The 26,595-nt window shown below is 43.1% G+C and overlaps 1 protein-coding gene across 1 annotated transcript in view; it reads left to right on the forward strand.

The window, feature by feature from the left end:
* The window catches only part of SPEG (striated muscle enriched protein kinase), a 174,049-nt gene that overhangs the window by 64,855 nt on the left and 82,599 nt on the right, over positions 1 to 26,595 (forward strand). The window contains 8 exon segments of the mRNA XM_042458763.1: positions 2,438 to 2,527; positions 7,805 to 8,147; positions 11,381 to 12,762; positions 16,904 to 17,047; positions 18,056 to 18,238; positions 24,045 to 24,253; positions 24,572 to 24,660; positions 25,922 to 26,097. Coding sequence (XP_042314697.1) covers positions 2,438 to 2,527; positions 7,805 to 8,147; positions 11,381 to 12,762; positions 16,904 to 17,047; positions 18,056 to 18,238; positions 24,045 to 24,253; positions 24,572 to 24,660; positions 25,922 to 26,097 — 2,616 coding nt within the window.

Below are 26,595 nucleotides of genomic sequence, written 5' to 3' on the forward strand. Positions count from 1 at the left end.
GTGAAAGGGATCTAGGAGTCCAAGTAGACCACAAATTGAACATGAGTCAACAGTGCATTGCGGCAGCTAACAAGGCCAATGCAATTTTAGGCTGCATCAATAGAAGTATAGTGTCTAGATAAGGGAAGTAATAGTTCCACTCTATTCTGCTTTGGTCAGGCCCCACCTGGAATATTGTGTCCAGTTCTGGGCACCACAATTTAAAAAGGATGTTGAGAAACTGGAGCCATGTGTTCAAAGGAGGGTGACTAAAATGGTGAAGGGTCTGAAAACCATGACCTATGAGGAACGAGCTGGGGATGTTTAGCCTGGAGAAGAGAAGGTTAAGAGGTGATATGATAGCCCTGTTTAAATATTTGAAGGGATGTCATGTTGAGGAGGGAGCAAGCTTGTTTTCTGCTGCTCCAGAGACTAGGACCCAGAGCAATGGATGCAAGCTACAGAAAAGATGATTCCCCTCAACAACCGTAGGGGACTTCCTTGAAAGTAAAGGGCTGTTCGACAGTGGAAAAAACAACTCCCTCGGAGTGTAGTGGAATCTCACTCCTTAGAGGTTTTTAAACAGAGGCTGGATGGCCATCTGTCGGGGATGCTTTGAATGAGATTTCCTGCATGTCAGGGGATTGGACTGGATGCCCCTTGCGGTCTCTTCCAACTCTATGATTCTATGATTCAAGCAGTGATACCTTTATTGCACAATATATTTGTTGCAATAAACTTGGAATAAGGATAGTTTGTAATAACTCTTAGAATCCTACTCATTCTCTGAGACAGATGTTGAACCAAGGAGCAAATTGCAAGTGGTATGTTGCATATAATTGTGTATAATTGTCCACTACAATTGGAAGCAGAAGAAAGGTAATGGTGGCAGGGATACTTAACCCCTTCCCTTACCCTACATTGTAAGATTTGAGGTAATCGCTTTGTATTGTTGGAAACTTGTGGGCCAACGTGGTGCCTTTCTCTTTCTCTCCAATACCTTCCTCTGAAAAATAACCTACAACACCTGATATTCATTGGTGGTCTCCCATCCACCAGAAGAAAAATCCAGCTGTTTCCTCTTTCTCTCTTTAATGTACTTTATGCCGTATGAATAAAGACAGAAGAATCGGTGGGTATGCTTGGGTAGGGAGTTGTTTATAAATGGAAGAATGTGTTGTCTGGACTCTACTATAGACATTTATAAATGAGGCCGGACAGTTTCACAATAAAAGCCTGATTTGGAAGCACCCTTGGTGTGTCTCTTAAACTGAGCCCTGGGGGTGGTACAGCAGTAATTATGCAAGAGAAATTCACCTGCCACTATTCTGCATAGGGCTTTGTTTTCAAGACACAGCTTATCTCCTTCTTCAGCTCAATAGTTTATTAGGCACTAATTAAAAATAGAAAGAATGGTGGTAATAAAGAATACAGAAAAATATTTGCAATAACTAACAGCTATTTATACAAGGTTTTCTTTATATGTTATGTTCTCTTAATAAAAACAGTAAAAAGAGACTATTTTGTCCTAAAAGATTCTGAATGCAGACTGCTCTGAGCCTTAAGGCATATTTCATATGCTTTGACATTTCTACCAGCTTCCCACAATTTAGCCAGCAATTCTTTTAGTGAGGGAGGGGAATACTCATGCAGTATTTTTGCTGCCAACATTTTAGCTGTGATTACTACGTGCCAGAGTCAAATGAGTTTGTCACATTGACTCATCAAAAAAACCTGAGCAACATCAGAAAAGGATAATGAATTACAGAGTAATGTAACATTAAAGCTATCTGTAAGGAGCAATTTCAACCCCAAAGGACTATATTTTTGGTTAGTGAAGATATTTTTTCTACTACTGGCATTTAAAGCATATATTGATTTCATTTTGTATATTTTGCTTATGTGATTAGGGATTAGTACAACTGATACAGATTCTTGTAGCAATTTTACTTGATGTTCACACATGGTAAAAAAAGCAGGGCCTTTCATATATATTATAACACATATATATGATCTGGGAAAGTGCTACCTTCATTGTCTTTTCCCCATCTAAACAGGAAGCTATTTCTAGACATGATTAGTTCTGTCTTCGCCTGTTTAGACTTCCAGCTATTTGGGCTAGCTAAATATCCTGATATTTCTAGCTGAAATGTTTAGTAAGCTGATTTCTTTAAAATGACTCAGTAATCATGTTAATCAGAAAATGTGATTAAATAGAAGAGCTCTTGTGATTTGCTTCCTGGTGTCTGTACCTCTCAAATCTGTGATTGAGATGCTCTTGAGCTTATCTGTTCCATAAGAAACTTCTCTCTCTCTCTCTCTCTCTCAAATACTGAGAACTGAATTTTCTAGATCTCACCAATCCTGTCTGAGTTATATATAAGAAATGGGATTGGGCATTCAGGGTGATAATGTAGGTTGACCTACCCTTCCCACCTTGTCCTTTCTTTTGTTTTAGACTCGGAGACGGGAGAAGATGATGCCAGCAGCACACAGGTGACCCAACGCAGCCAGCTCCAGGATGAGACAACTTATAGCTCCCCTACAGGTGAGCTGAAGTCAAACACGGGATGGAGAAATTGGGTTGTGAATGGAATTGACCTGAATCTCTATTTGAAAGTGAAGGTTTCTGGTAATGTCCTGGTTCTTTTTTTTTGTCCCTTCCCCCCATTCCACAGCCCCATCATAGCCTCATAATTGAATTCTGTAGGTTCCCCTGTTAGCTTGCCCTTGATTTTGTGTGGCAGTGGTGGTTGTGTCACACATAATACAATTCTTGTTTCCTGCTATGAGAGACCAAATTGGCTGCTGCTTCTTGGATCATTGCCTTAACACCTCTCACTTGGATTCCTGCAAGAGACTAAACTTTTAATGCAGATTGCAGCCGTAAATGCCTACATAGGTCACATTCTTTCTCACCATGAAAAAGGATTGCTGAATCTTTTGAGCAGGGACTACACTTCTCTTTTGGGCCTCAGTTCTGCTGGATCCTCTGCTTGAGAGTTTGCTCTTCCTGTTGTTGGCAGCTACCACTGGAACATAAGAATTACTGCTCCCTGGAGACACAGCTAGCATGAAAGCACCTTCTTCAGGAAGCAGGGCAAATATTAACTGAGGCAGAACATTAATTTAATAAAGAGGGTAAGTTTAGATCAAGGAAGGACTCAGCAAAGCATAAAGGGCATTAGATACTAAAGAAATAAAACTGAAAAACCATGGTCTTTTAACTACTGCAGGGGCGTAACATGGGGAGAATATATATGGCCACTTCAGATAGCTCTTAAGCACTGTCCTAAGGACAAAATGACAAGGTAAAGAGTGGGAAGAGACAGAGTGCTTGGACAATCACACAACCTAGCAATTCATTTTTAACAGGGGCTGCCATGTGAATAGAGCATGAATCTCACCCTTCCCAAACTTTTCTGAAAATAAATTTATTCTTCACTGTTAAAGATATTTCCCATCCATCCTTGCTCTAGAGAAGGAGTGGAAATCATATGGTGTTCCAAATATTGTCAACTCCCTCTCACCCCTCATCATCGGCTATGCTAGCTAAGGCTGAATGGAGCTGCTGTCCAACATCTGGAGTACTACACATAGCCCATCCTAGCACAGAATGTTTACTACAAGCTGGGTCATAGCCATGCAAGTACTAGTATAAAAGAGCTATATTTGCCTCTTTTATTATGTAAACAAGTGTGGGAAACCTTTGTCCCTCCAGATGTTTTTGGCTTCTGATTTCCATTAGTCTCAGCCAGCAAGGCCATAATTGTGAAGGATGATGGGAATTTAGTCCAACAACAGCTGGAAGGCCTTAGTCCCGTTCCACTCCCAGCCCAGCTGTAAAGTGCACATACATTGGCAGGCCCTTGTGTAATAATCAACGTAGGTATATCAGTTTTTTAGAAAGCCGTGTTCCAAAACTCCATCACATTCTAGGAGGAGCACAAAGTAGAATTTAGGAGAGAGGGCAGTATAGATAAAGAGACAAGGATAAAGCTATTGAAGGTCACTGAAGTTGGGGGTCATAGAACTGAAAAGTTACCTTTTGTCACTAGAATTATTGGAATTTCCCCAGTTATCATGGTCATTGGCTAGGCTAACCAGAAAAATCTGGGAGTTATAGTCTAAAATTAACTTACCTGAAGTATTGGGCGTAAGTACCCTAGAGGCACCAAATCCCACCTGATTTTGGAAGCTAAGCAGCATCAGCCCTAGTTAGTACTTAGATGGGAGACCACCAATGAACACCAGGTACTGTAGACCAGGTACAGAGGAAAGAACTGGCAAAAGCACCTCTGAGTATTCATTGCCTATGATACCCTATAAAATTCATTGGGTCACTGTAAATTGACAGGTGACTTGAAGGCCACTTACACACACGTGCACACACAGAGAAGTCTGTTTTATCTAGCACTTCACTGTTCTCCTGAATATACACATATAAGGAAATGAATAGTTCCCATATCCTCCTTTGAGGAAATGGACAGCAGTGCATCTATGGATGCTGTTGTCAGGTGTGCAAAACCTGACCCTTTCCCCTGACATTGGTTAAAACATGGTTGGTGGCTAATCCATAGTTATGGAATTCCTGCTCATTCCTTCAATAATCACTAAAGTCCAAGCTTATGCATTTTCCAGAGGCAGTATAAGATATTCCTGTTTGGACTGACTTTTAATAGCAAGATAATGCAATGGTGGTGTGATTCTGAGAAGTTATTTTTAAAATCACAAGTTCTTTTTAAATTCACATTTAATCAACCATTTCACTAATAAAAAGAATAACACTTGAGGTGGCTAAGAGACATCACTAAAAACAAATTGAACAATTGTTGCATTACTTCATGTTATTTCTGACATAGGCAACCCTAAGGTGAACATATCATGGTTTTTTTTTCAGCCAGACTTGTTCAGAGGAGGTTTGCCATTGCCTTCCCCTGAGGCTGAGAGCATGTGACTTGTCCAAGATTACCAAACAGATTTCATGGCTGAGATGGGAATCAAACCCTGAGTTGTAGTCCAACACTCAAACCATTATGTCACAATACTATATAAAATACACAATACACAATTAAAATAATTACACTAAGCAGTATGTACCAAAACAGTTTAAAGCGCAAGATTAAAGAGAGGCATCTTTGTGTCTTTTCTAAAATCGGCAAGAGTGGCAGTTGATCACAAGTGGGAGGAGGCTATATTCTACAATATGGGGGCAAAACAGTGTAAACCTGACTATTGTATTCAATTATGTTTTGTAGGTTCTGTTACCTGCCCTGAACCTTAGGGGACATGATGATACAAAAAGTGAAATAAATAAATAAATATCATATGCAAAATTCTTGAAAATGCATACAGGTTTAAAAATAATTTATGATGGCTGCCCAAAAGTGTTTGAGACTAATTTCAGCTATGCTTTTCCCTGCTAGAAGCCTTCAGTTTATTGACAAACAACTTTTAGCCATCTGCTTTTCTTTTAATGATCTCTTTCAATATGCATACTTTTGTCGTTACTGTATTTTGAAGTATGCAGTTTCGTTCACTTTCAGCATTTTTTTTTTTTTTGCTGAAGCTTGAACAAGTCCAACTATTCCATCATAAGAAAATATTTATTTTGGTCAACTCACACTACCGCTACTACTAAAACTACTAATTATAATGACGATAATAACAAATGACAACAATAGCAGTGGTGCTACTAAATTAGTTCCAGTTTTTAGACTAGGCAAAATAATTTCAAATGAGTTTTCCTTCAGTGCCTTACACAGCAGCGTGCTTTTGTAGACAGAATATTCCTCTCACCGGGTTTCATAGAATCATAGAATTCTTCCTGTTCATTCATTCAATAGGTAGTTTCAAAAGGTTGCTCTGGAAAAGGTACTCTCTGAAAAGCAGAACTTGGGGAATGAATGACAGATTCCAGAATCCCCAGCCATCATGGTCAGTAGTCATGTTCTCTTTCTCTGGAACATTCAGGGACTTTCAGTCCAAAAAGTAACATTTCTAAGTTCTGCTGAGAAGTAAATGAAATAAGGATCTATCCCATAAGTTCATTGGGAGGATAGAAAAAACAATGTGCTATGCACATTAGAAGAGGTATCATCATCACCCTACCCCTCCTCTTCCTCTTTATGGATAACCTGTCTTTTCACCAAAATTGAAACTCAAGGCAGCTTACAAATTAAAATGATTGCAATGTAATTAAAAACATACAGAGAGTAATAAAAAGACAGAAGATAGAATTAAACTATTAACAGTAATAAAACAATAAAAACTTGCAATAATAAAAAGCAGTTAAAAACAATACAGTTTAGAACATTACAGCATCCTGTTAAAACCCTTTCCTAAAAGCCTTCAGTTCTAAAAGCCTGTTGGAATAAAAAGTCTTCATCTCCTGTTGGAAGGGCAGCAAGGAGGAAGCTATTTTAGCCCAACCAGACAAGGAGTTCCAGAGTCTAGGGGCACCCACCAAGAAGGCTCCCTCTTGCATCCCCTTCTGAACTTGGGAAGGAGGTGAGAGTGAAAGAAGGGCTTCTCCTGAGGTTCTCAAAGCCCGGGCAAGCTCATATGGGGAGATACAGTCTTTCAGATAGTCTAGACCTAAGCTGTATCAATTGAATCAATTATATAACTGGAACAAGAAATAATTAATCTTCCTACTCCTGCTGCAAATACCTGACCTTGCAGACATTTTCTATATTATTGAATTTAGTAAACAACTAGGGGTTTTTTTTTCTTTTCCCCCCCCGTTCCTTTGTTCTTTCCAGCTGATCAATCCCAAGCTCAGGGGGTGGGGGCAGGGAGCTTATTCTTAGAACCTAGAGGCATGACCTTATGCTTATACGTGATATATTTAGTGGTGGTTAATTCCCTGAGAAACTGATATTGTAGAGCCTTGAGAATTAAGCAAGATCAGTAAAATTATTCAATACTACAAGCTATTCTGTGGACACCCTTGGAATGTTTCCGGTCACTCTGGTGGATGTACTGATCTGTGTTGTGCTGTCAGAGCTGGCCTAAGATGTTTAGGTGCCTAGGCAGAGCAGCAAATTTTGCCTCTCTTCAGTGGGGACTGGTGGTTCCCATGTCAGGTGAGGAGCTATCCAACGTGCTGAAGATATTAGCGGACCAGGGTTTTGCTTTTTGGATATCTTCTTTACAGTTCAGAATAAAACATGGAACAATTTTTAAAGTTTATTTTATTTAGAGTATTTATACCCCACTCTTCAGCCACAAAGATTCTCAGAGCAGTTTACAGGTGTCCCACCCTGTCATGGAAGCCATCAGTCTCAACTGTTCCACATCCAAGTGACAGGATTCAAAGCCAGACAAATTATTTTGACATAGGAGGTACAACAATTATTAAACAGCTGTTCCTATTTCTAAAAGCACATATACAATACAGTGGGCCCTTGGTGTCTGCTAGGGTTTAGTTCAAGAACCTCTGTGGATGCCAAAATCCATGGATGCTCAAATCCCATCATATACAATGGCATGTTAAAATTGTATCCCTTATATAAAATGGCAAAATCAAGGTTTGCTTTTTGGAATTTTTGGGAGGGCAGGGGGAGGGAGGATATTTTCAAGCTATAGATGGTTGAATCTGTGGATTCAGTATCTGTAGCTATGGAGGGTTGACTAATAGCTTCTATGACAACACAAATTTACTGCTTGTGGCACCCACCTCTTTTTGCCTAATGATAGGGTTGGCCTCTAGCCAGTCTTATCAATGCCTCTCAGTCCTAGCCCATTGCCCCAGTTTGATCATACAAGGGAAAGGGGCAAGTGTCCACTTGTCTCAGTTAGGTCTTGCTTGTGTTTCTGGCAGGGGAGTCAGACACGCTGGTGGATGCCTCCATGAAGACAACTCCGACCTCTGTGCCAGGCCTGTCCCAGACAGATGAGCACTCCAATTGGTCAGGGAGCCAAACCACGGTGTTGGAGAAGGATCCAGAGGCTGGCCCCACGGTGAGGGGACCCTACCTGCACCCCAGCATTCCAAGGCAAGCACCTGCCGAAGCCCGGCACCTGGGGGTGGAGCCGCTGGTACGGGCATCACGGGCGGAGCTGATTGGCGTGGCCCTGGGGTCCGAGGACAGCCTGTCTCTGGGGAGCAACCCCTACGGCAGCGCCTTCAGCCTGTACCGGGGCCGTGCCCTCTCCCTGCACGTGTAAGTAGCCATGGGGCTGTGGGGTAGGGTGCAGGGGCCATTGTGCTGGAACCTTCATTTCCCCCCAAAACCTCTCGGTCATAATCCTCCACAGATCCCCACACCGCTGAGTCATTGGTTCCAATGCCCAACTAAACCTCTCCTTGACCCTTTCTGTCATAGCATCTTCCATTCACTGTCCTCCCAGCCCACACTATCCTTTCATTACCTCCTCTGCTGTACTCCCCCCCCTATCACTTTCAAATCCTCTTGCCATCACTCTTTTAGGGTTTTGCTCAGATAATGATAGGTTACAGAGGGTAGGTATCTATCCCACTCTGGTCCAACGTAGTTTCCTCTATCAACATAGGAAGGAGAGTCCCCCAGCAAATTACGTTTTGGGTTTCCTGTCTTTCTTTGGTTCAGAGCTGACTCTACATGCCATAAGGTGTTAAGAAATCTTCAGGGTCATGTAGCTGAATCCAAGTGTTGCATCAAGAATGCCATCATAGGATATCACTTCTAACAGATACTGTTGCATTTTATTACAAGTGTATAAAGCACAGGACAGCTTCCTTTCTGTCTGAACTCAAGTGCAGTAGACCATGCTACTCAGAGAGTGGTGGTCCATGGACCAGTGCCGATTTGCAAGCCATCAGCTGCCAAGAAAGTTTCCAAGAAAGAAAGAAACAGTTATAATCAGTGGGTACCAACATGATGCTGGTCCCTGACACATCAGAAAACAAAAATAGCTGGTCCTATGAGAAGCCCAAGAAGCACTGCAATAGACTGCACTCTCCTAAATCACATGGCAGTAGTTGGTCAGGACTAGAAAAGAAATTGCTATGACCAGATGGTCATATACTCCCCCCCCCTGCCATATTCTCAGTTTGTCAAATACAAAAGTTATTTTCTTGAAATCAATGGAATGTAAAAGTGCTCTATCTAAGTTAGTTTAACTAACCTTCATTAATCTGATGGGGAATTGTCATTTCAGTTTGAGATACAAGCTATCCAGGATTGATTTGGTGGAGATAAAAGGGGATCAAGATATAACACAGTAAGGGGCAATGATTATCATGGACGTGAGCTGGCTCTCTTATGAGTCTCCCAGCAACTCCCATCAAAGCTTGGGTTTTACTCTGTATGGCCACAGGAAACAAAGAAGTTTTACCTTGTGTGATCTCAGCCCAAATATTATTGTCATCATCTACCTATTATTAAACCATTTCTGGCAGGCAGGCAGGCAAATGTGAAGACACCCCGAGAATATGGGAACAAGATCAGTTGTGGCTATGCAATCCTTATTCCTTAGGTTCAAGCAAATTGACTTTACTTTCTTCCTTCCCCCTCTTTTGGTTAATAAAGCAGAGTATACATTTAATAAACAAACCTTGGAAAGGGAGTGTTTAATGCAGTGTAGTAATCTCCAACTTGGCACCTCCCACATGTGTCAGGACTATGACTACCATTATCCTGCTGTCTGGAAATAGTGGGAGTGGTATTCAAGCATAACTGGAGCTCCCTGGTTAGGGAAAGCTGATGGAGATTTTATTAAGGAATGCCTCCCTTACCTAAGAGACACACACACATGCACAAAACCTTCCAGGCTTGGAAAGAGAGACCCGTTGCTGGTATTTAAGACGCTATTGCTGATTAAAGAAACTCAGATGCCGTGATAGTTTGCTCTCGTAGAAGTGCTTTGGTTACAGGCAGTGGATTTTGTAGTTAAATGAAGATGTATTATCAGAAATGTAGTGGGGGGGGGGGGTTTAAACCTGTAACCCCTCAAGAAGTGATACAATGCAGAGTGCCACAGCTCTTCCTCCCAAACCATATATATATAGATTCCCTTCAGCTCCTGAGCCATTAAGCAGGCTCTGCCCACACATTTTTATTTCTTTCTTCCTTGCAATAATGGGGAGTTTGACACCAGCATTTTTACTTAAAAGGAAAGCTGAGAGTCATCATGATCTGACAATGACAGCAAATCCCATGCTGAATTGCAGAGGCAGGAAGACTCTGGTGAGGATGTGATGGAGGCTGAGCATAGAGCAATGTGAGAATTGGGAGTCTCCTGGGGGAACTAGCAACACTTAGAGACCTTCCTCCCATTCTTTCCTGAGTTTGCTTTCCCTCCTCTTCTCCTCATGCTTATCATCAACACTGCCTTGCTGTTAATGAGTGAAAGAAAGGCTATTTATACATGACTAAATATACATGTGTACAGTTGTTACTCTATGTGTGCGTGTGTATGCATATGCGTGTGTGTGTGTGTGTGTGTGTGTGTGTTCACATGCATGTGTGTGCTGCTGAACATGCAGACCTATTTCTTGTCAAGGACTGAGTTGGCTGTGGAATGAGCGTGGGCGCCGGCTTATATGCACAGCTGAATTAGTTATTTGTGGCTGTAAGAAGAAGCATGTTTATGTATGCTGTGCAGGTTGCAGCTCTATACTCTCCTCTCCTTTCTGTTGCATTTCTGGCTGCACCAGGGACTCCCCCATGTCTATCCCACCTCTGCCCTGTCCTCAGGTCAGGCCAGTCTATACTAATCTATCACTAAATCACAGGCTGATTGCCCCCCCCCCCCAAATATTTCTTCCTTTATCATATTGTGGCTCCTTAGAGCAGTTCATTCATGAGGTAAGACCAGCAGTTGGATGCTGCCATCAAGAGGAACTGTCTTTCCCTGGATTTTGGACAAATAAACCTGGTTGATCCTTGTGGCCAATCTTGGAAACATAGAAGAGGAAGGGACAAAAGCCCCGGGTTTGAGACAACATCCAGTACTATGTAATTCAAACCAATATATGACATAGCAAAGGACTAAAAGTTGTAAATGGAGCAATTGCTCCAGGACACTCACAGCAAGTCAAACTGCATGTAACAGGAAAGGCAAAAGCAAACCAACAAAACCCCTCCTTGTGTGGAGTCACACACAAACACAATCACACACCACAAACAAATTTGCTGTGGGAAACTATTCTGCCCCATGTCAAGTCCCTGGCTCAGGATTGAGTAAATTCCCATGAATCATTCCTCCTCCTCCAGGAAGGAAGGGTCTCTTTGCTCTTTCTCCATCTTACATGGATAGTTTAACCCCAGGTACCATTGTGAGCAGCTAGTTTCATGGCCATAGTTGATTGTCCCTCTAGGTCTCCTCCCTTGGTCTCCTCCAGGGCTCACTTCCCTGGAATGATCAGGCTCTGCTGCCTTAGCAAACTTTGCCATGTCTCATTTTCCAACTACAGCAGTCTCCCCCATGGTGGGTACCGGAGGGATGAAGGCAACAGTAGAAGCAAAACCAGCACAGATACTCTCCACCCACCTGCACAGAAACCTCCCCTTCAGCGCCCAGTTTCCCCTCGAGCAGGGCAGTGCCCAGTCCAGCCACCTGGGACCAGCCGGGGCCCTGTGCCACCTGTGGCTCCCCGGAGAAAGCTACTGATGCCTCCTGAACTTCCAGACACAGCATCAGAGGAATTTGATGAAAAGCTGAAGCGCTCAAAGTCATCGGTCTACTCTCAGGCTGGCACAGGAGAGTCACGTCCTCAGACACCACTAAGCGAAGCTTCCAGTCGTGTGTCTGTCCTCCGCCCATCCCCCAAGCTGCCACGGTCAGGCTCCAAGATCTTTGACAAGCTCAAGTTTTTTGAGGAGCGGCGGAAAAGTCTGGAGCAGAATGAGAACCCTTTTGCAGGTCACACGTGGCTGCCCTTACGCAAGGCACGCTCCTTTGACCAGCCTGGCTTGGATGACACCAGCCCCTTCCTCTCCGCTGTCTCCCATGAGGACCTTCAGGCTGACAGTCGCTCGGAACTGGGTGGTGTGGCTTTTCGGCGCCAGGCCTTCCATCAGAAGGCAGCTTCCTTGGATGAACGTGGCCGCTTCTCCAACCGTGTGTATGACCTGGAGCACAAATTCACGGAGGAACTGGGCCGCATTAAACGTACGGTGTCACAGCAGCAGCTGCGCCGATCCCAGGAATTGTTCAGGTCCCCATCTCCTCGTGCTTCCACTGAGCCACCTGCCCCCAAGGTCCCACCACCACGGAAAATCAAACCGCTGAAGGCTTTGCCTCGTGTGGAGAATGCGCATGGTGTGCAGCAGCTGGTGTTGTCCAGTGTGGGGCTAGTGGGGGCCAGAGAAGAGTCCAAGGGGATACAGAAGCCTCTGTTGAGGAGTGGAGCCATATCAGAGCAGACAGCAGAACAGAGCAGATGTCAGAAGGAAAGTGCGCTAAATGGACAAGATCTGAGGCGGAAAGTGGAACAGTTCCCACTATCCCATGCAGTCCCATTGGGACAAAGGGACCTACTGCAGATTGGACCTCCAGATGGGAATGAGTGTGTAGATGGAGGCTCTGTGAACACAACAAAAGTGATTCATGAGGCGAAGGGTGCTTATGAAGTCTTGCATGCCCGGAAATGGGAGTCTGGTCAAGAAGATGGGCATTCTGTGTCCTGGGCCAAAACAGAACCAGGCACAGAAAGAGGCAAGGCAGGCAGAGAGTCTGAGAGAAAGACTGGGAAAGTGATAGAGAAAAAAGACAACCCCCTGCAGTCTCAGGAAGGCAAGAGCACACGGAACAGAGGCAAAGGTCGACGGACCCGACGGACTTCGCCTGAACCAGGTATGTAATAAGGAGGACTAAGGTCCCATGGGGAAGAACTTGGCAAGGTCAGGTGGTAACGCTCTCCTTTATGTCTTGGCAAAAATTCCAGACACTTCCCCACAAAAACTGAGAGGCCCCTCCGTGTTGTCCTCCCACCTCCCCAGTCTAAGTGACTTCCTTAAGATTCATTCCAGGACTGGATGAGCTTATGTGCTCCAGTTCAGGCCAGGTTTGTTTTCCTCTGTACTTCTGAAATGTCTTCTTTCCTAATCCATATCTGGGATGTGATCTCAGCCAGAGCCTGCCTTGAAGAATAGTTTGTGTATGAGTTGGGCATGGGATGTGGGGAATATTAGAAAAGCCAGGCTATGGAACTGTAGTGTCACAAACAGAGTGAGTGGCGAAGAAGTTCCCATGGGCTAAGGCTCAAAAAGATGGGGAAGGGACATGACAAGAAGGGAGAACTAAAATCTGAATCAATGAGGGGCTTGGGGTCAGATAAGGGCTTGGGAGGTGGGGCAGAGCCATTGTTTTCCCCATATCCTGCTTTGGATATCCACTTGTACTATCTACTCAGATGCCAGGCTTAAATCTATTTTTCTTGTGTGTTATTTGCACCTTAGCTATTTACTGTGCAAGGACAAATAGACATTAGCTGGCTGAATCTTGTTAGCTTTTCACTTTGAATAAGGATGAAAAATCTTGTGTCATTTTGGGTCCCTTGAGGTTGTGATTTGCTAACTCTTGGCAAAGGTGGCCTCTATGTCCCTTAGCTGTGTTTCCTTGATAAGTCAGACTTTGAAATACAGAAGTCACCTTGGAAATATGATGGCTAAAAGATAAGGGTCTTCCATTATGTTCTGTGAGGCTGTGATGTTCCAGAAAGAGGGACGTCTAGCAAGCCAGCTGCATCACCCACAAAGAATCTTTTCTTATCATTTCCAGTTGTGTCATCGAAGCAAGCATTAATGCTCTAACATACAAAAGGAGTAAGTGGATTGCTCCAGAATGAAGCTTCCATACACTCAGCCAACCAAGCACTATCTTATATAGATTCCAGATCTTTCATGCTTTATGAAGTCAGTCCTGTGAACTCTAATAACTTTTATAATCCCAAGGCCAGTTTTATGACAGTTGAATATATGTATCAAATGAAATAATAAATGCATCCCTCATTATTCTGGGGATGGAGACCAAGCATGAATGGTTGATCTGGTACTGGAAATCAGATGGTTACATTTTCTCAGGGTGCACAAGAACTCAAGGTTTTTTTTTCATTGTCTTCAGATAAGCACATGTGCACACACCCATTCTCTGTTGCAGACACACTTTCAGAGCATAGGAATTCTTTATTGGGAGGAAAGAGAGGAAGAATCAATATTCCAATGGTAATTGGACTAGAGTTCCATAGACAGAGGAAAGCAACCAGCCATCCAGAGACAAATGAAGTAATCTAAAGTATGTACATAAAACAAACACAGAGGTGTTGCCTACTATGGGGAAAGACCTACAGGCAAGCAACTATATTCAAGACAAAGAAATTGTCATATTCCAGAAGGCAGTGGTACAAATCCAGTGTTTGAAAAAAGTAAGCTCTGCTGGTTGGGAGATTATGGAGATTTTTGGAGTTGTAAACCAGATTAAATGGCATGTAATGTTGGAAATGGTCCTATAGATGCCCACAAGATATATTGTACTTCACTTAACAAGCCAGCTTATTGGGAGGGATGGCAACTACTGAGTTTTTGTCCCAAAATCCTGCCCTGCCAGTGTCAGAGCCTGATTTAGCAGCTACTGTGAAGGATAGTTAACAGGTGGGCACTCAGCCTGACCATTTCTTTTCACCCAGAGCAAGTTGCTCAAGAGTGATAAGCAGCCTTTGGGGCTTGGGCCTGATGCTGATTTGGCTGACTGAGTATGTAGTTACTGCCTAAATGGCACCTCTTGGAAAGCAGGCTTCCTGCTTTTCTGTTGCTGTAGTCAGTCTGAGCCCTGAGCTGAATTAAGACCTACCAAGCCATGCTGGTATGATTCGTCCCTCTCTCACACTGTCTCTTAGTGTAAATATTAACACAGAAAACTCCCATGCTCCCAACCTCATATGAGTGGTAGGTCTTTGAAAGTGCAGTGTCATGAATCCAAGGAATTCTCTATTTTGATCAATATGTTTCTTGCACAGACTGAGTCCTGGGTTGACTTTTAGCATGGAAAAACTAGAGTAGGTCAGTGGTGTCACTAGGATTGGTGTCACCTGGTGTGGTAACTCATGATCCTCCTTTGACCTCCTCCCATACGACACCATACAGAATACTTAGTAATGTTTTTTGTACTAATATTACTCATAAATTGTAATTCCTGTATATCACTGAATATAATGGTAATAGTTGTGACAGAAACAACTAGCAAAATTAAAATTATACCTTTAGATTACAATATTATACACACAACCTAAAACATATACATTGTTTTATGTGGTTAAAGTAAAAATTTGGTAAGATGTGATTTTAACACTTTTTTATTTTTCCATTTTTATTTTTGTTAAAAATTTGGGGTCTCTCCTTTCTCCTTCTACTGAGCCTTGCCCTACTCCTATATTCTCTTCAGTGTTTGAAAGGAACAGAGGGAAACACCACAGCCCATTTCTGCCAAAAGGTAGATGTTTGGGAACCAGTGGTGTCACCCTCCAAAGGGTGTCGCCTGGTATGGCCAGCACCTGTTTCCCCCCCCCCCCCACACACACCTCCTTTACAATGCCTCTGGAGTAGGCTAGCCAATTTTGATGCTTGCATCCTGACAGTGATGTTGGGCACAACAACAACAAAAGCAATAACCAGTAGATAGTTATCTCAGACATCAGTGCTTTTAGCCAACAAAACACATTATGTTTAGATTTCAAAATAGATGAAGGTGCTGAGAAATTATTCATTTTTGCAGATTAAAGAAACATAACTGATTACCTCTTACCAGAAAGTATCTCCAGGGAACGTTCAACCTAACAGCAAAATACAATGTCTATGGAATCTATGCTGGATGCATGCAGTTATTTTTTTTTAAAAAAAGATTACTCAGTCTGGTTGTCTGCACCTATAGTCTTTGTAGCTTTCCATAAAATAAAAGGAATACAATCTTGTCACTAATGGAGAGAGAATATAAAGGTATACTGTATATCCCTTTTCTGTTGGGATCTGAGGAATACAGTAAGTTCCTAGGAAAAAACAAGGTCTCCAAGTAGCCAGTAAATACAAGGCAGTGTTCAGCCTGTGAGAGCCAATGTGTCACAGTGGTTTGACCATTGAACTGTGACTCTGAACACCAGGGTTTGAATCCCTGCTCAGCCATGGAAACCCACTGGGTGACCTTGGGCAATTCACATACTCAGCCTCAGAAAACCCTGTGGTAGGTTCACTTTAGTCACCATGAGTTGGAAATGACTTGAAGACACACAACAAGTGCAACCTGTACAAAAGTTATTTGGTTCACAGCCTTCTGTTGTTACATATGGCAGGGAAATGTAGTATCTTAATAGCACACTAAGATTTTGTGCCAGGAAGACCTGCCCTTTGGACTACTGCAGAATCATTTATCCATTTACCTAGCCCATTTAATACCTTCCCCAGGGATTCTTGCATCAGACTAACTATTCCCATTTGTAGATAGGGACTGAAACTGAAATATGTGGATATGCCAAATAGCTGTTGCATCAGATGTCCAAATTACTGATGGAAAAGTAAGTAACCAACTTCTTATTTAAATAATCTGACCAATAAGCAATCATTAATTCACATTTATTACCTATGCCCATCTGTCCAGATTTAACTTTGTGGTTTTGTGAAGGTTTGAACAAATGAAATGGGAACCTCCCTCTTTAGGTCATCTTCAGAGGCTTGGTTATTGGCATCAAGGCAAGGAAATCTTTGCCACTTGGACTTAGCTAGGTAGCATCAGCTCAAGAATCCATTGTCATACAGTAAATCCTGCTGGGAACAGAACCAGTCCTAGACTCTCCACAGCTTTACTATGGAACATGGACTTCAGATTTAAACCCTTTCCTTCCCCACAGGTATTGCAAAGTCTATCTCTACTTGGTTTTCAGGCCACTAAATCTACCCATAGAGAGGACCTTTCTGCAGCTGTTTTTTTTCTTCCTCTTTCTCTGCAGAATCTTCTGATGATTCCTACATCTCAGCAGGCGAGGATCCACTGGAGGCACCCATCTTTGAGATTGGTATCCAGGATGTAACAGTCATAGCTGGAACTGAGGTGCTCTTCAAATGCATCATCACAGGCAATCCTTCCCCAGAAGGCAAGTGCTGGGGGCCCCTAGATTTCAGTGTGGATGGTGACCATGCATATGCAAAGATGGTGTGCCCAGGGGAGATCAGAGAATGATAGGTTAAGGTGGGCTATCTTGCTGCTGCCTCCATACAGATGTCTCAGCTTCTGCAGATTTAAGAAATCTCACCTCCATCTGTAATAGGAATATATCAATTCAGAGGTTGTGTAATTATGCTGCCTACTCTGTATCAATAAACACTGTTCTTTTTCAGCTTCTGTGCCGCTAAGTAACACATGACCAAAATTTTGTTGCAGAAAAAACAAGCAGACGAAGCTGTTTTATTTAACTTGTCCATTTTAAGTAGACAGTGACTTTTTTGCAGTGCATTTGATCTATCTCCCATCCCCAAAAACCTGTTGGGCTCTACTCCTTGTGCTCAGCCTAGTGTGTTTTGGGTTTTCCTACCTAATGCAAAGGCTTCAGGGTATACAAGTTAGTCTATTGTTGCAGCAAAAAATAAAGCAAAGCAAAACCCAATGAAACTGCCCCATTATCTCTTATTTCAGCTCATGCTTTCAATAATTATTTTTTATCCCTAAGGTAACTCAGAATGCTTGTTGTCCTGTGACAAAGTGTTCCCCCAACTCATGTATCACATCTTGTTATTTCCAAGAACTGGCACCCTTAATCTTTGAGTAGTTTTTTTCAGCAGCAAAACATGCTGAAGATTAGCCCACAACCCCCATTGTGCCAGTGAAATGTGGTCCCTTACTAGAACTGGCAAATAGCCCAGGGAAAATGACACTCATATATATGATAGAAATGTGTAGGTTTTTCTTTCCAGGGAATTCAGAAAAGGCAGCATTTATGTTTTCACACCCATCTGTTCCCAGCTGAACAGATACTCTATGGCTTTTACAGAACACCATAGATAAAATGGGCAGCTTCACTCGTATGTATGTGAGCGACCGAGTGGGGAAGTGTGATGTTTCCAACTGCTCTGATTTGTCATGTCCACTGGCATGTTTTCCACAGTGTCATGGCGAAAAGATGGTGTCCCCTTTCGGAGCAGTACCAAGCGACCCATCAAAGCGGAGGGAGAACGCCACACCCTGCTGGTCAGGAACGTCTGTGTGGCTGATGCTGGCCTCTACACCGTCTGTGCCACCAATGAGGTGGGCGAGGCCTGCTGCAGTGCCATCTTGACAGTGCGTCCTGGTAAGGACATATGTATATTATGTCTAAGGGGCTATTCAGATGGTGAAAATAATCCAGGTAGAATCTTGGTTGAATCTTTGTTGTTCACTTGCATGTTGAATATACCCAATTAAGGTTTTTTTGGTGGGGGGCTGCCAAAAAACTCACTTAACCCAGGATAATCAATGCCAGGTTTTTTTGCTGAGTTTTTCTAAAAGATTCAGATTTTTGGCTCTGTAACCGATACAAATAGAACTGGGATAAACCAGGATAAAACTGCATACTGTGAATATGTTTCCATCATTGACTCCATTTTTATTTGAGTGCTGACATGTGTGAGTAACTGAACTCTCAGAGATGTGTATAGATGCAGTTCAGTAGTGCGAATAACAAACCTGGAATGTGTGAATGTGATTATTCACATAGGAGTTTATCACACTGTGGCTAATTTTGGCATTTTTCACATAGGAGTTTATCATACTGGGGCTAATTTCGGCAGAGAGATTAAAGCGCATCTAAAGCATCCTGCAAATGAAGCTGAAATGGCAAGTAATTGCGCGAATGATTATCACATACAATTGCACAAATAAAATGATATTGAAAATGTATTGTTGCTGAAATTCTAAAAGTAAAAAGATGCCTGTTCCATTTTAATGGCGGGTTTTGTGCACTGTCATGTGAAATCATTTTGCGTAATTATGCAATTTTTCTGGGATATTTACGGGATAAACTTCTGATCTCCTTTGTGTGATAAACTCCATAATCACGCTAAACACAACAACATGTCAGAGTAGAGGTAGCCCACCGATACTAGACATTACAGCAGGCATAGTATGGTGGCTTGAATGTTGGGCACAACTCTGGAGACCAGGGTTTGATTCTTCACTTGGTCATGACCTTGGTCAAGTCACATGCTCTCAGCTTCAGGGATGGCAAACCTCCTCTGAACAAATCTTGCCAAGAAAACCCAATGACAGAGTTGCCTTAAGATTGCCATAAATTGTAAATAATTGAAGGCATCCAAGAACAAAGTCCAGAGACAAAAGGGGTCCAGATTGAGGGTTTAAAGCCAGGGGTTTATAGCCCCATATTCCCTGCAGCCCTTGATTCTTATGATCCTATAGAGCTTCTCTGCCAGCCTTTTGCTGTTAATGCTGCTGCTGCTGCTGCTGCGAGAGAGAGAGAGAGGAAAGGCTGCCTTTACCCTACAAGGCTTGGTTTAGGCCAGGCTGCCTGGCTGACAAACAGCCAGCAGTGTCTTGACTGAAGCCAGGGAAAAAGGGAGAGGCGTCTCAGCCCCATCAGCAGGGAAAGGGGAAGGGGCAGCCTGGTTGGCGCAGAGGTGCCTCCTTGATCCCTGGAGAGCGAGCCCGGTGCCAGATAGTGGCTGCAATTTGTGAGGCTTTCTGGGGGGCACCCACTGGCAAAGAAAGGAGCTGAAGGGATGCAAAGTAGGTCCCTCTGAAATGTGAGCTCCAGTGGGGCTGGGCTAAGAGTCTGGAGCACCTCCAAGGCAAAGCAGGGTTTCAGGCAGGCTGCTGGCCTCTCCATCTCTCCTGGGGGCCCTTTGGAAGGGAAGGAGCTCTGCTCTCCAAGTGGCCCAGAAAGAGACAAGGAAAGAGAACAGAGAGAGGGAAAGGCGGTGCCTTCCCTGTGAACCATCCTCCGGTCCAGGTTCTCTCCAAAGTAAGTTGCCCTGGGTTCAGGGCCAAAGTGGTCTAGCTGGGCAGGGTTGGGGGGGGGGTTTCAGGACTAATCCAAAGGGGAAAGGTCCTGCCTTTTCAGTTCCTGGGGAAAGGAGGGTGGATCTGCTAAACAGTTCGGGGTTATTGCCCTTCTCTCAATTTGGAGAAGGAGGGATGGGCAGGGCATAAGAGCAGATGGCATGAGGGCAAAAGAGGACCCCCCCCAAATGGAGGACATTCCAGAAAAAAGGGAGGACATGACCAAAGAAAAACTAGAAACACTAGAAATGTTAATTCATGCTGCTTAGTCCTGCTCCAAATTCCTCCTGGACAGAATGCTGAAATGGAAGGCTGTGTCCTGGAAAAGGAGGGCACCTGGTCATCCTGAGGATGGGGAACAAAGGGCACAAGCACCTCTTTCTTGACATCATACCCCAGTTGAAATGGGGTTTTGCCTTTTTGTTGTTATTGGCCCCATTCCCACTATAAAATAAACAGGTTTGCAGCCTGGTTTGAAATGGTTTAAATGGCCCTTGTTCACACTTGCACCGAATCCCTGGCATGATTTGTGGAGGGGGTCCCAGCGCTAGACCCATTTAAAGTGTTTCTTCTGGCTCGACTAAATTCCCCACGTCTTTTGCAATAAACTGATTCAGCGCTAGTGTGAACGGGCTGCATATCGGAATCGGTTCCTGTGGCACGGTCACCCCTATTAGGCGACTCCATGTTAAACTGACCCATTGTTGAATGTGAATGTGAAGTGTATAAAACTGAAATGGGTAGGTAAATAATATGAGAATGTCTATTCAGCACTAAAGCACAGCTTCATTTCAACTCCAAAAACAATTTATTTTGCAGTGGGAATGAGGCCTAAATGCACCTTCAAGTCATTTCCGACTTATGGCGACCCTAAGGCGACCCCATCACAGGGTTTTCTTAGCAAGATTTGTTCACAGGAGGTTTGCCATTGCCTTTCCCTGAGGCTGAGAGGGTGTGACTTGTCCAATGTCACCCAGGGGGTTGTATGCCTCTGGATGCCACCAGCAGATACAGACTGACTTGTACAGTGACTTGATGTTTAAACTTTGAGCTGTTTTGCTGTGGGTGGGGGAATGAGGGCAAAGCAGGGGGGCTACAGGTCTGGCTCCTAAGTTTTCTCTACCAACTTACACAAGGTAGCTGTTCCCTGCTTGCAACTGAGCATGATGAAAGGCAAACCATTTTATTTGGACATTATGAGGCTCTACCCATTGACCGGCTTTGAGCAAAAGAAAGATGCTCAGTTTAAACCCGGGACCTGGCACAGGATCAGGGTATGCTTCCCTCTTTTCTTGTAAATGCCTCTCCTCTTCAGCTTGATGGGTAAAATTGCCATGGAAATTGGTAGCTTTTAAATAAGCTATTCTGACTTCTCACAGCAAGATTTGGGTTTGACCCAAGCCCCCCACACCACGCCTGCAAGTTGTGATTGTCCATGTTCCTGATGTCACATTGGCCCTCTCCAAGGAGAGCAAATCAGGAATGCTGCCAGTATGGAAAGAGAGGATGGCATCCAAGCCTGGCACTGCCCAGTTCTTCCTGATTATCTCTTGGTTTTTTTAAAATTATCTCTATGTATTGATGCATAACCTTGATTGCCCATGAGTCTTGGCAGAGTGAGGCTGCATTGCATGCAGCATCTTCTAAAACTGGAGTGGGGAAGGGGCTTCACTACTTCTCCTCTATTGCATTTTGTGGCATAGCACATAGACTTTCTTGCAAGATAGATTTCAGAACAGAGATGATCAAATTCTTCATATTTATCATAAACAATGCATTGTGCAAATTACACATACTGTAGAGATGCTATTTGATCAGACAAGTTTTTATTTATTAGTTATGTGTCTGTCTGAAGTAGTGAGCTGTTTAGATATCCTTAAGGCACAAAATCCTGTCAGATCTTGGAAGCCAGACAAGATCTGCCCTGGTTAGTACTTCGATGGGAGACTGTCAGCAGATATAGGTGCTGTACACTATATTTCGGAGGAAGGAACTGGCAAAACAACCTCTGAGTATTTCTTGCCTAAGAAAACCGTATAAAATTCATGCCACTTGTCATAAGGTGACAAGTGACTTGAAGGCATATACACAACACACACACCAGAAGTAGTAATGTCCTCACATGATTATCACATTCAGTGTGCATAGGGAGATGTATCTTTGAAACAGCTTCATTATACATATGTACCTAAAAATTGGCTTATATGGTTGTTTATTGGTATGCTTTATGGCATTTAATCTCATCCTTCCCTGTCAGTGTACACATTCTTTCTCTTATATTAAATAAAAATCTCATTACAGCAACTCTGTAAGGTGAGCTAAACTAGGAGAACATGACTTGGTGAAGATTTGAAAATAATGGACCGTTCTGATCAGGCAGTTGTCATACAGGGATCATTTTGGACAAAAGCCTAAAGTGATGAAGCTCCTGTGTAACAGAATTGAGCAACTAGTGGCTTTACTAGTTGTTGGACTGTAACTGCCAGGAGTTTTAGCCAGCATTGTTAAATGCTGCAATGGGAGCTGCAATCCCATGATAAAAGATTGCACACCCTTTCAGTGTAAGGATTTCACTTCTAATCACACATGTAGACAAATATCACATTCAGAAATATTTCAACCTACCACTTCAAAATGGGGCTGACTGCTCTGCCATGGTGCGTGCATGCATGTGTGTGTGTTTAAAAAAACTTCCCTGCCTTTGGAAAATTAGTTTGTAGAGGAAAAGAATTCTAGCACAGCTTATTCTCCAATGTATTTTCTGCATACTGGGAAGGTTGGCTTTGAAGGATGTATCTTGCGGTCCTCCAAGTGTATTCTGAAATCTTGCAGGCCTAGTTTTTATCCCATGAGATGTTTCTGATTTTATAGCTCTGCTCTATATCAGCCCTAGGCCCCACTCAATAGAAGTGGAAAAGGTCTAATTGAGATAATATAATGCATGCTAGGTTAGTTACAGTGCCCTAATTGCAAAATAGGGCAGAGTGGAATAGTCAAGAGGATACAAAGATAAAACTGATGGGGCATTAGCTAGTGTAGATAGCAGTAGGAAATTGAGACTTGACAGTGATGGGAAGAGACAAGGAGAAACAAAAAAATGAAACTACTCTTGCTCCATTTTTTCATGACAGTGTTTACATTGCAGGACCAATCCTACATCAGTGTTCGCTATACTTGTTGGTTTGTACCACATAAAATATTTAATATTATTTTATTTTACTGAAAATATCCATAAGAATGTTATATTTCAGCCAGCATATCAAAGTATCATTATGAATATTAAATATCTGAATATTTCAACTGAGTTTGGCATTTAATTTTTTTTACTTTCCCAACATGACCTCATACTGCTTCTATAACCTCCTGTTATCACTATTCAGTCTGGGAAGCAGTGGTGTGATATGACTGTTTCCCCAGGGGTCCATCCCAGGCTGATCTGGTAACATTTCAGTGATGAAAATTACCTATGGAAGAGTTGGCCATGTGGCTGCATCTCACAAATGTAGAGTGGATGGAGTCATGTGGAAGTATTAGCTGTAATTTCCCTGTATTGCAAGAAGAAAATTAATGATATCTGCCTCCTAAGCAGATGCTGCCTCAACCTTTTTATTATTATGTCTACAATTTTTGCAGGATCCAATCTATACCTGTGCATGATTATAGGAAAGGCAGTATATTTTTCATGGGATGAGGGAAGACAATTTCATTTGCCCATTTGCATATTCCCTACAGATGACATAAGCCACTAATCATCCTTGATATATTTCATTAGTGGTGCCATTTGGAAAGAATGTTTTCTAACTGTTTCAAAGGAGCCAATATATTCTAATAGCTATTCATATTTGTATTCCTCATCAGTGCATTGTTGTTGTTTTAAAAGTAAATGGACACTTTAACTCTTGGAAAACAGAGCAATGTGCTGGTTTGTCATGTGGGAAGCCAGATTCTGCAATTTGCTTTGTTTGCCAGCTAAAACCTGTGGACACCAGCACTTACTGTTTGGTAGCTTCCATGCTGGTTCTTCTCTACTTTGAGTTAGAGAACTTTGCAGCTCTACTTTGTTCTGCACAATCACTAATCCTTGCACTCTTCTGCTTGTCTAGCTCCCCCAGAGAGCCACAGCCGATTAGTGCCCCGCCATGAGCTCAGCAGTCCTGTCACATCTGATGAAGAGTACTTGAGCCCCTTGGAGGAGTTCCCAGAGTGCAGCACCCCTCGGCATGAACCTGTCATGAAAGTGCAGCCCCGGTCTGAAATCACCCCAACGTCTACACATGTGGGCATCAATTTCAAAGCTGCACCATCCTTTGAGGTGAGCTGGGTGTGTGTGGAAGGTGCGAACTTAGAGGGCAGCAAGGAGAAGGGAGCTTTGACATATGTGATGAAGCAGCCAGGATTTAAGCAGTTGCTCCCTTGAATAGGGGTTAGGGTCTTGGATTTTTTATGCTGGCACAGCCTCACTAGCTATTTGCTCAGCCACTGAGGGAAGGAAATATATGCCAGTCTTTCCTCTGCCTAAGGTGTTGCACCTTATGCTAACATCCCAAAGAAATTATGCACTATGTATTAGAGAAGACCTGCTTCCCAACTTCCTTTTCACTTGGCATGAACTTGAGATTCTCTCCTGCAGGTGGCACTGAATGACCAGGCAGTGCTGGAAGGACAGAATGTGGTCCTACGCATTCGGGTGCAAGGAGAACCAAAACCAATTGTGCACTGGTGAGTGGGCTGTGTTGTACAGAAGGATTTGAAAAGTAACCCTCTTGTCTTTGCACCATGTTGACAGGGATGAAATGGTGGATTGATGAAGAATGGTGATGGTGGGATCTCTCAGGTCTAATCTGCACTGCAGAAATAATACAGTTTGGCGCTGCTTTAACTGTCATGGCTCAATGCTATGGAATCCTGGAATTTGTAGTTTTGTGAGATGTTTGATACCGCTTTAACTACCATAGCATGATTCTGTGGACTCTGTGAATTTGTAGTTTTGTGAGATGTTTAGCCTACTCTGTCAGAGAGCTCCCATGCCACAACAAACTACAAATCCTAGAATTCCATAGGATGGAGCCATGACAGTTAAAGTGGTGTTGACCTGTATTATTTCTGCAGTCCAAATTAGACCCCAATCTCTCAAATAGATGAAGAGTCAAAGAAATACTTGTACCTTCGGAACGCTTTCAGACTAATGACTGTCAGAGAAGCTATTTGGGGTTGAATTTCCATTTGTAGGCAGAGCCTATGAGTGGGCTGAAAAAATCTTTTATCTTAAAGCTCTTCTTGCCAGTAACTAAGCCTGAAGAGGAGTATTCAGACCTTACAGACTACAGAAAAAAACTATGCAGAAGCTGGGAAACTATCAAACAATAGTGTTATGAGAAAGGAAGGTATATTTTGTTACAAGAGGGCCAAATTAGGACTCTAGATTATCTCAGCCCCTGGAGTCTGAGGTATCTCACCCTTGTTGTGGGGACTATTGGCATCAGACCTGGGAGAGACAGATCTAGATGAGAGGAAATGGCAAAACATGGGATCTTTGATCTCCTGAATTTAACTGACCTGTATGATGGCAGCACAACTCATTGGAAAAAACAATAATGCTAGGAATGGTGGAGGGAGATACTGTAGAAAGAGATAAGGGCTACATGCCAGATGAATGGACTCTTTTCGGAAGGTATGGGTTTGCAGGAACTTAGCAGAGCAGTGAGGAGTGGATCTTTGAGATGTCTCATCCACACGGTCACCATGGGTCCAGATCAACTTGAGGGCACTTAACAACAACAACAACAACAAAAATGATATACAAAATATGTTGGTAGCAGTAATAAGACTGAGGAAGGGCAGTACATACCTTTGTGAGGCATGCTACTGTTGAAGGTGGATGGTGAGGCTAGATGAGTTCTAGTAGGAAGACAGAAGTATCTGGAAACTGGATGAGGTTGTAAGCATAACAGGCTTTCAGACCCTCTGTTCTGTCTTGTAGGCTGAAGAACAGACACCCAGTCAAATATGGGCGACGTATTTCTGCTGTGGAAGAGGAGGATGGCTCTTTTTGCCTACATATTCACATGGTGGAGTGCACAGATGCTGGCTATTATGCCTGCAAGGCCATCAATGAGTATGGCACCAAGCAGTGTGAAGCCAAGCTCGATATACAAGGTAGTTTTGAGAACCACAGAGCATGAGGATTAATGCTTGCCTGCTGTGGGATGACCCCAGAAGATTTGGTTTGCATGCTTCTCCCTTTCACTCAGTCCTCTCGCCTGCAGCTCTCTCATGCAAGCATGATTCCTTATTTGTTCCCACCTGCCACAATCTCCTGGTTGTCATACTTCTGTCCATCAGAAACCTGTGGCTCAATGCCTGCTTGGCCCCAAGTGTACTGTAACACCACCTCCTGTCACAGACATTTGCCGTGATTCTTTCCCCCTGTTTTCCCCATCACTCTTAGGAATATTGAAAGTTAGTTGTACTCATTTTAATTTGCAAGATTCCATGAGTGCCTGACCCTACTTAGTTTTTGACATCAGAAGAGTCTGAGCATTCTCAGGGTGCTACAGTGGCTGGAATGTATGCATCTTCAAAGGGAGCCAGTATAGGGAGATCGATAACAGAGAAGACCAGAACAAGGGGAGGAAAGCAGGCAGAGAATTCAAC

The sequence above is a fragment of the Sceloporus undulatus genome, chromosome 1 (assembly GCF_019175285.1).
Source record: "Sceloporus undulatus isolate JIND9_A2432 ecotype Alabama chromosome 1, SceUnd_v1.1, whole genome shotgun sequence".
In the NCBI taxonomy this organism is placed as follows: domain Eukaryota; kingdom Metazoa; phylum Chordata; class Lepidosauria; order Squamata; family Phrynosomatidae; genus Sceloporus; species Sceloporus undulatus.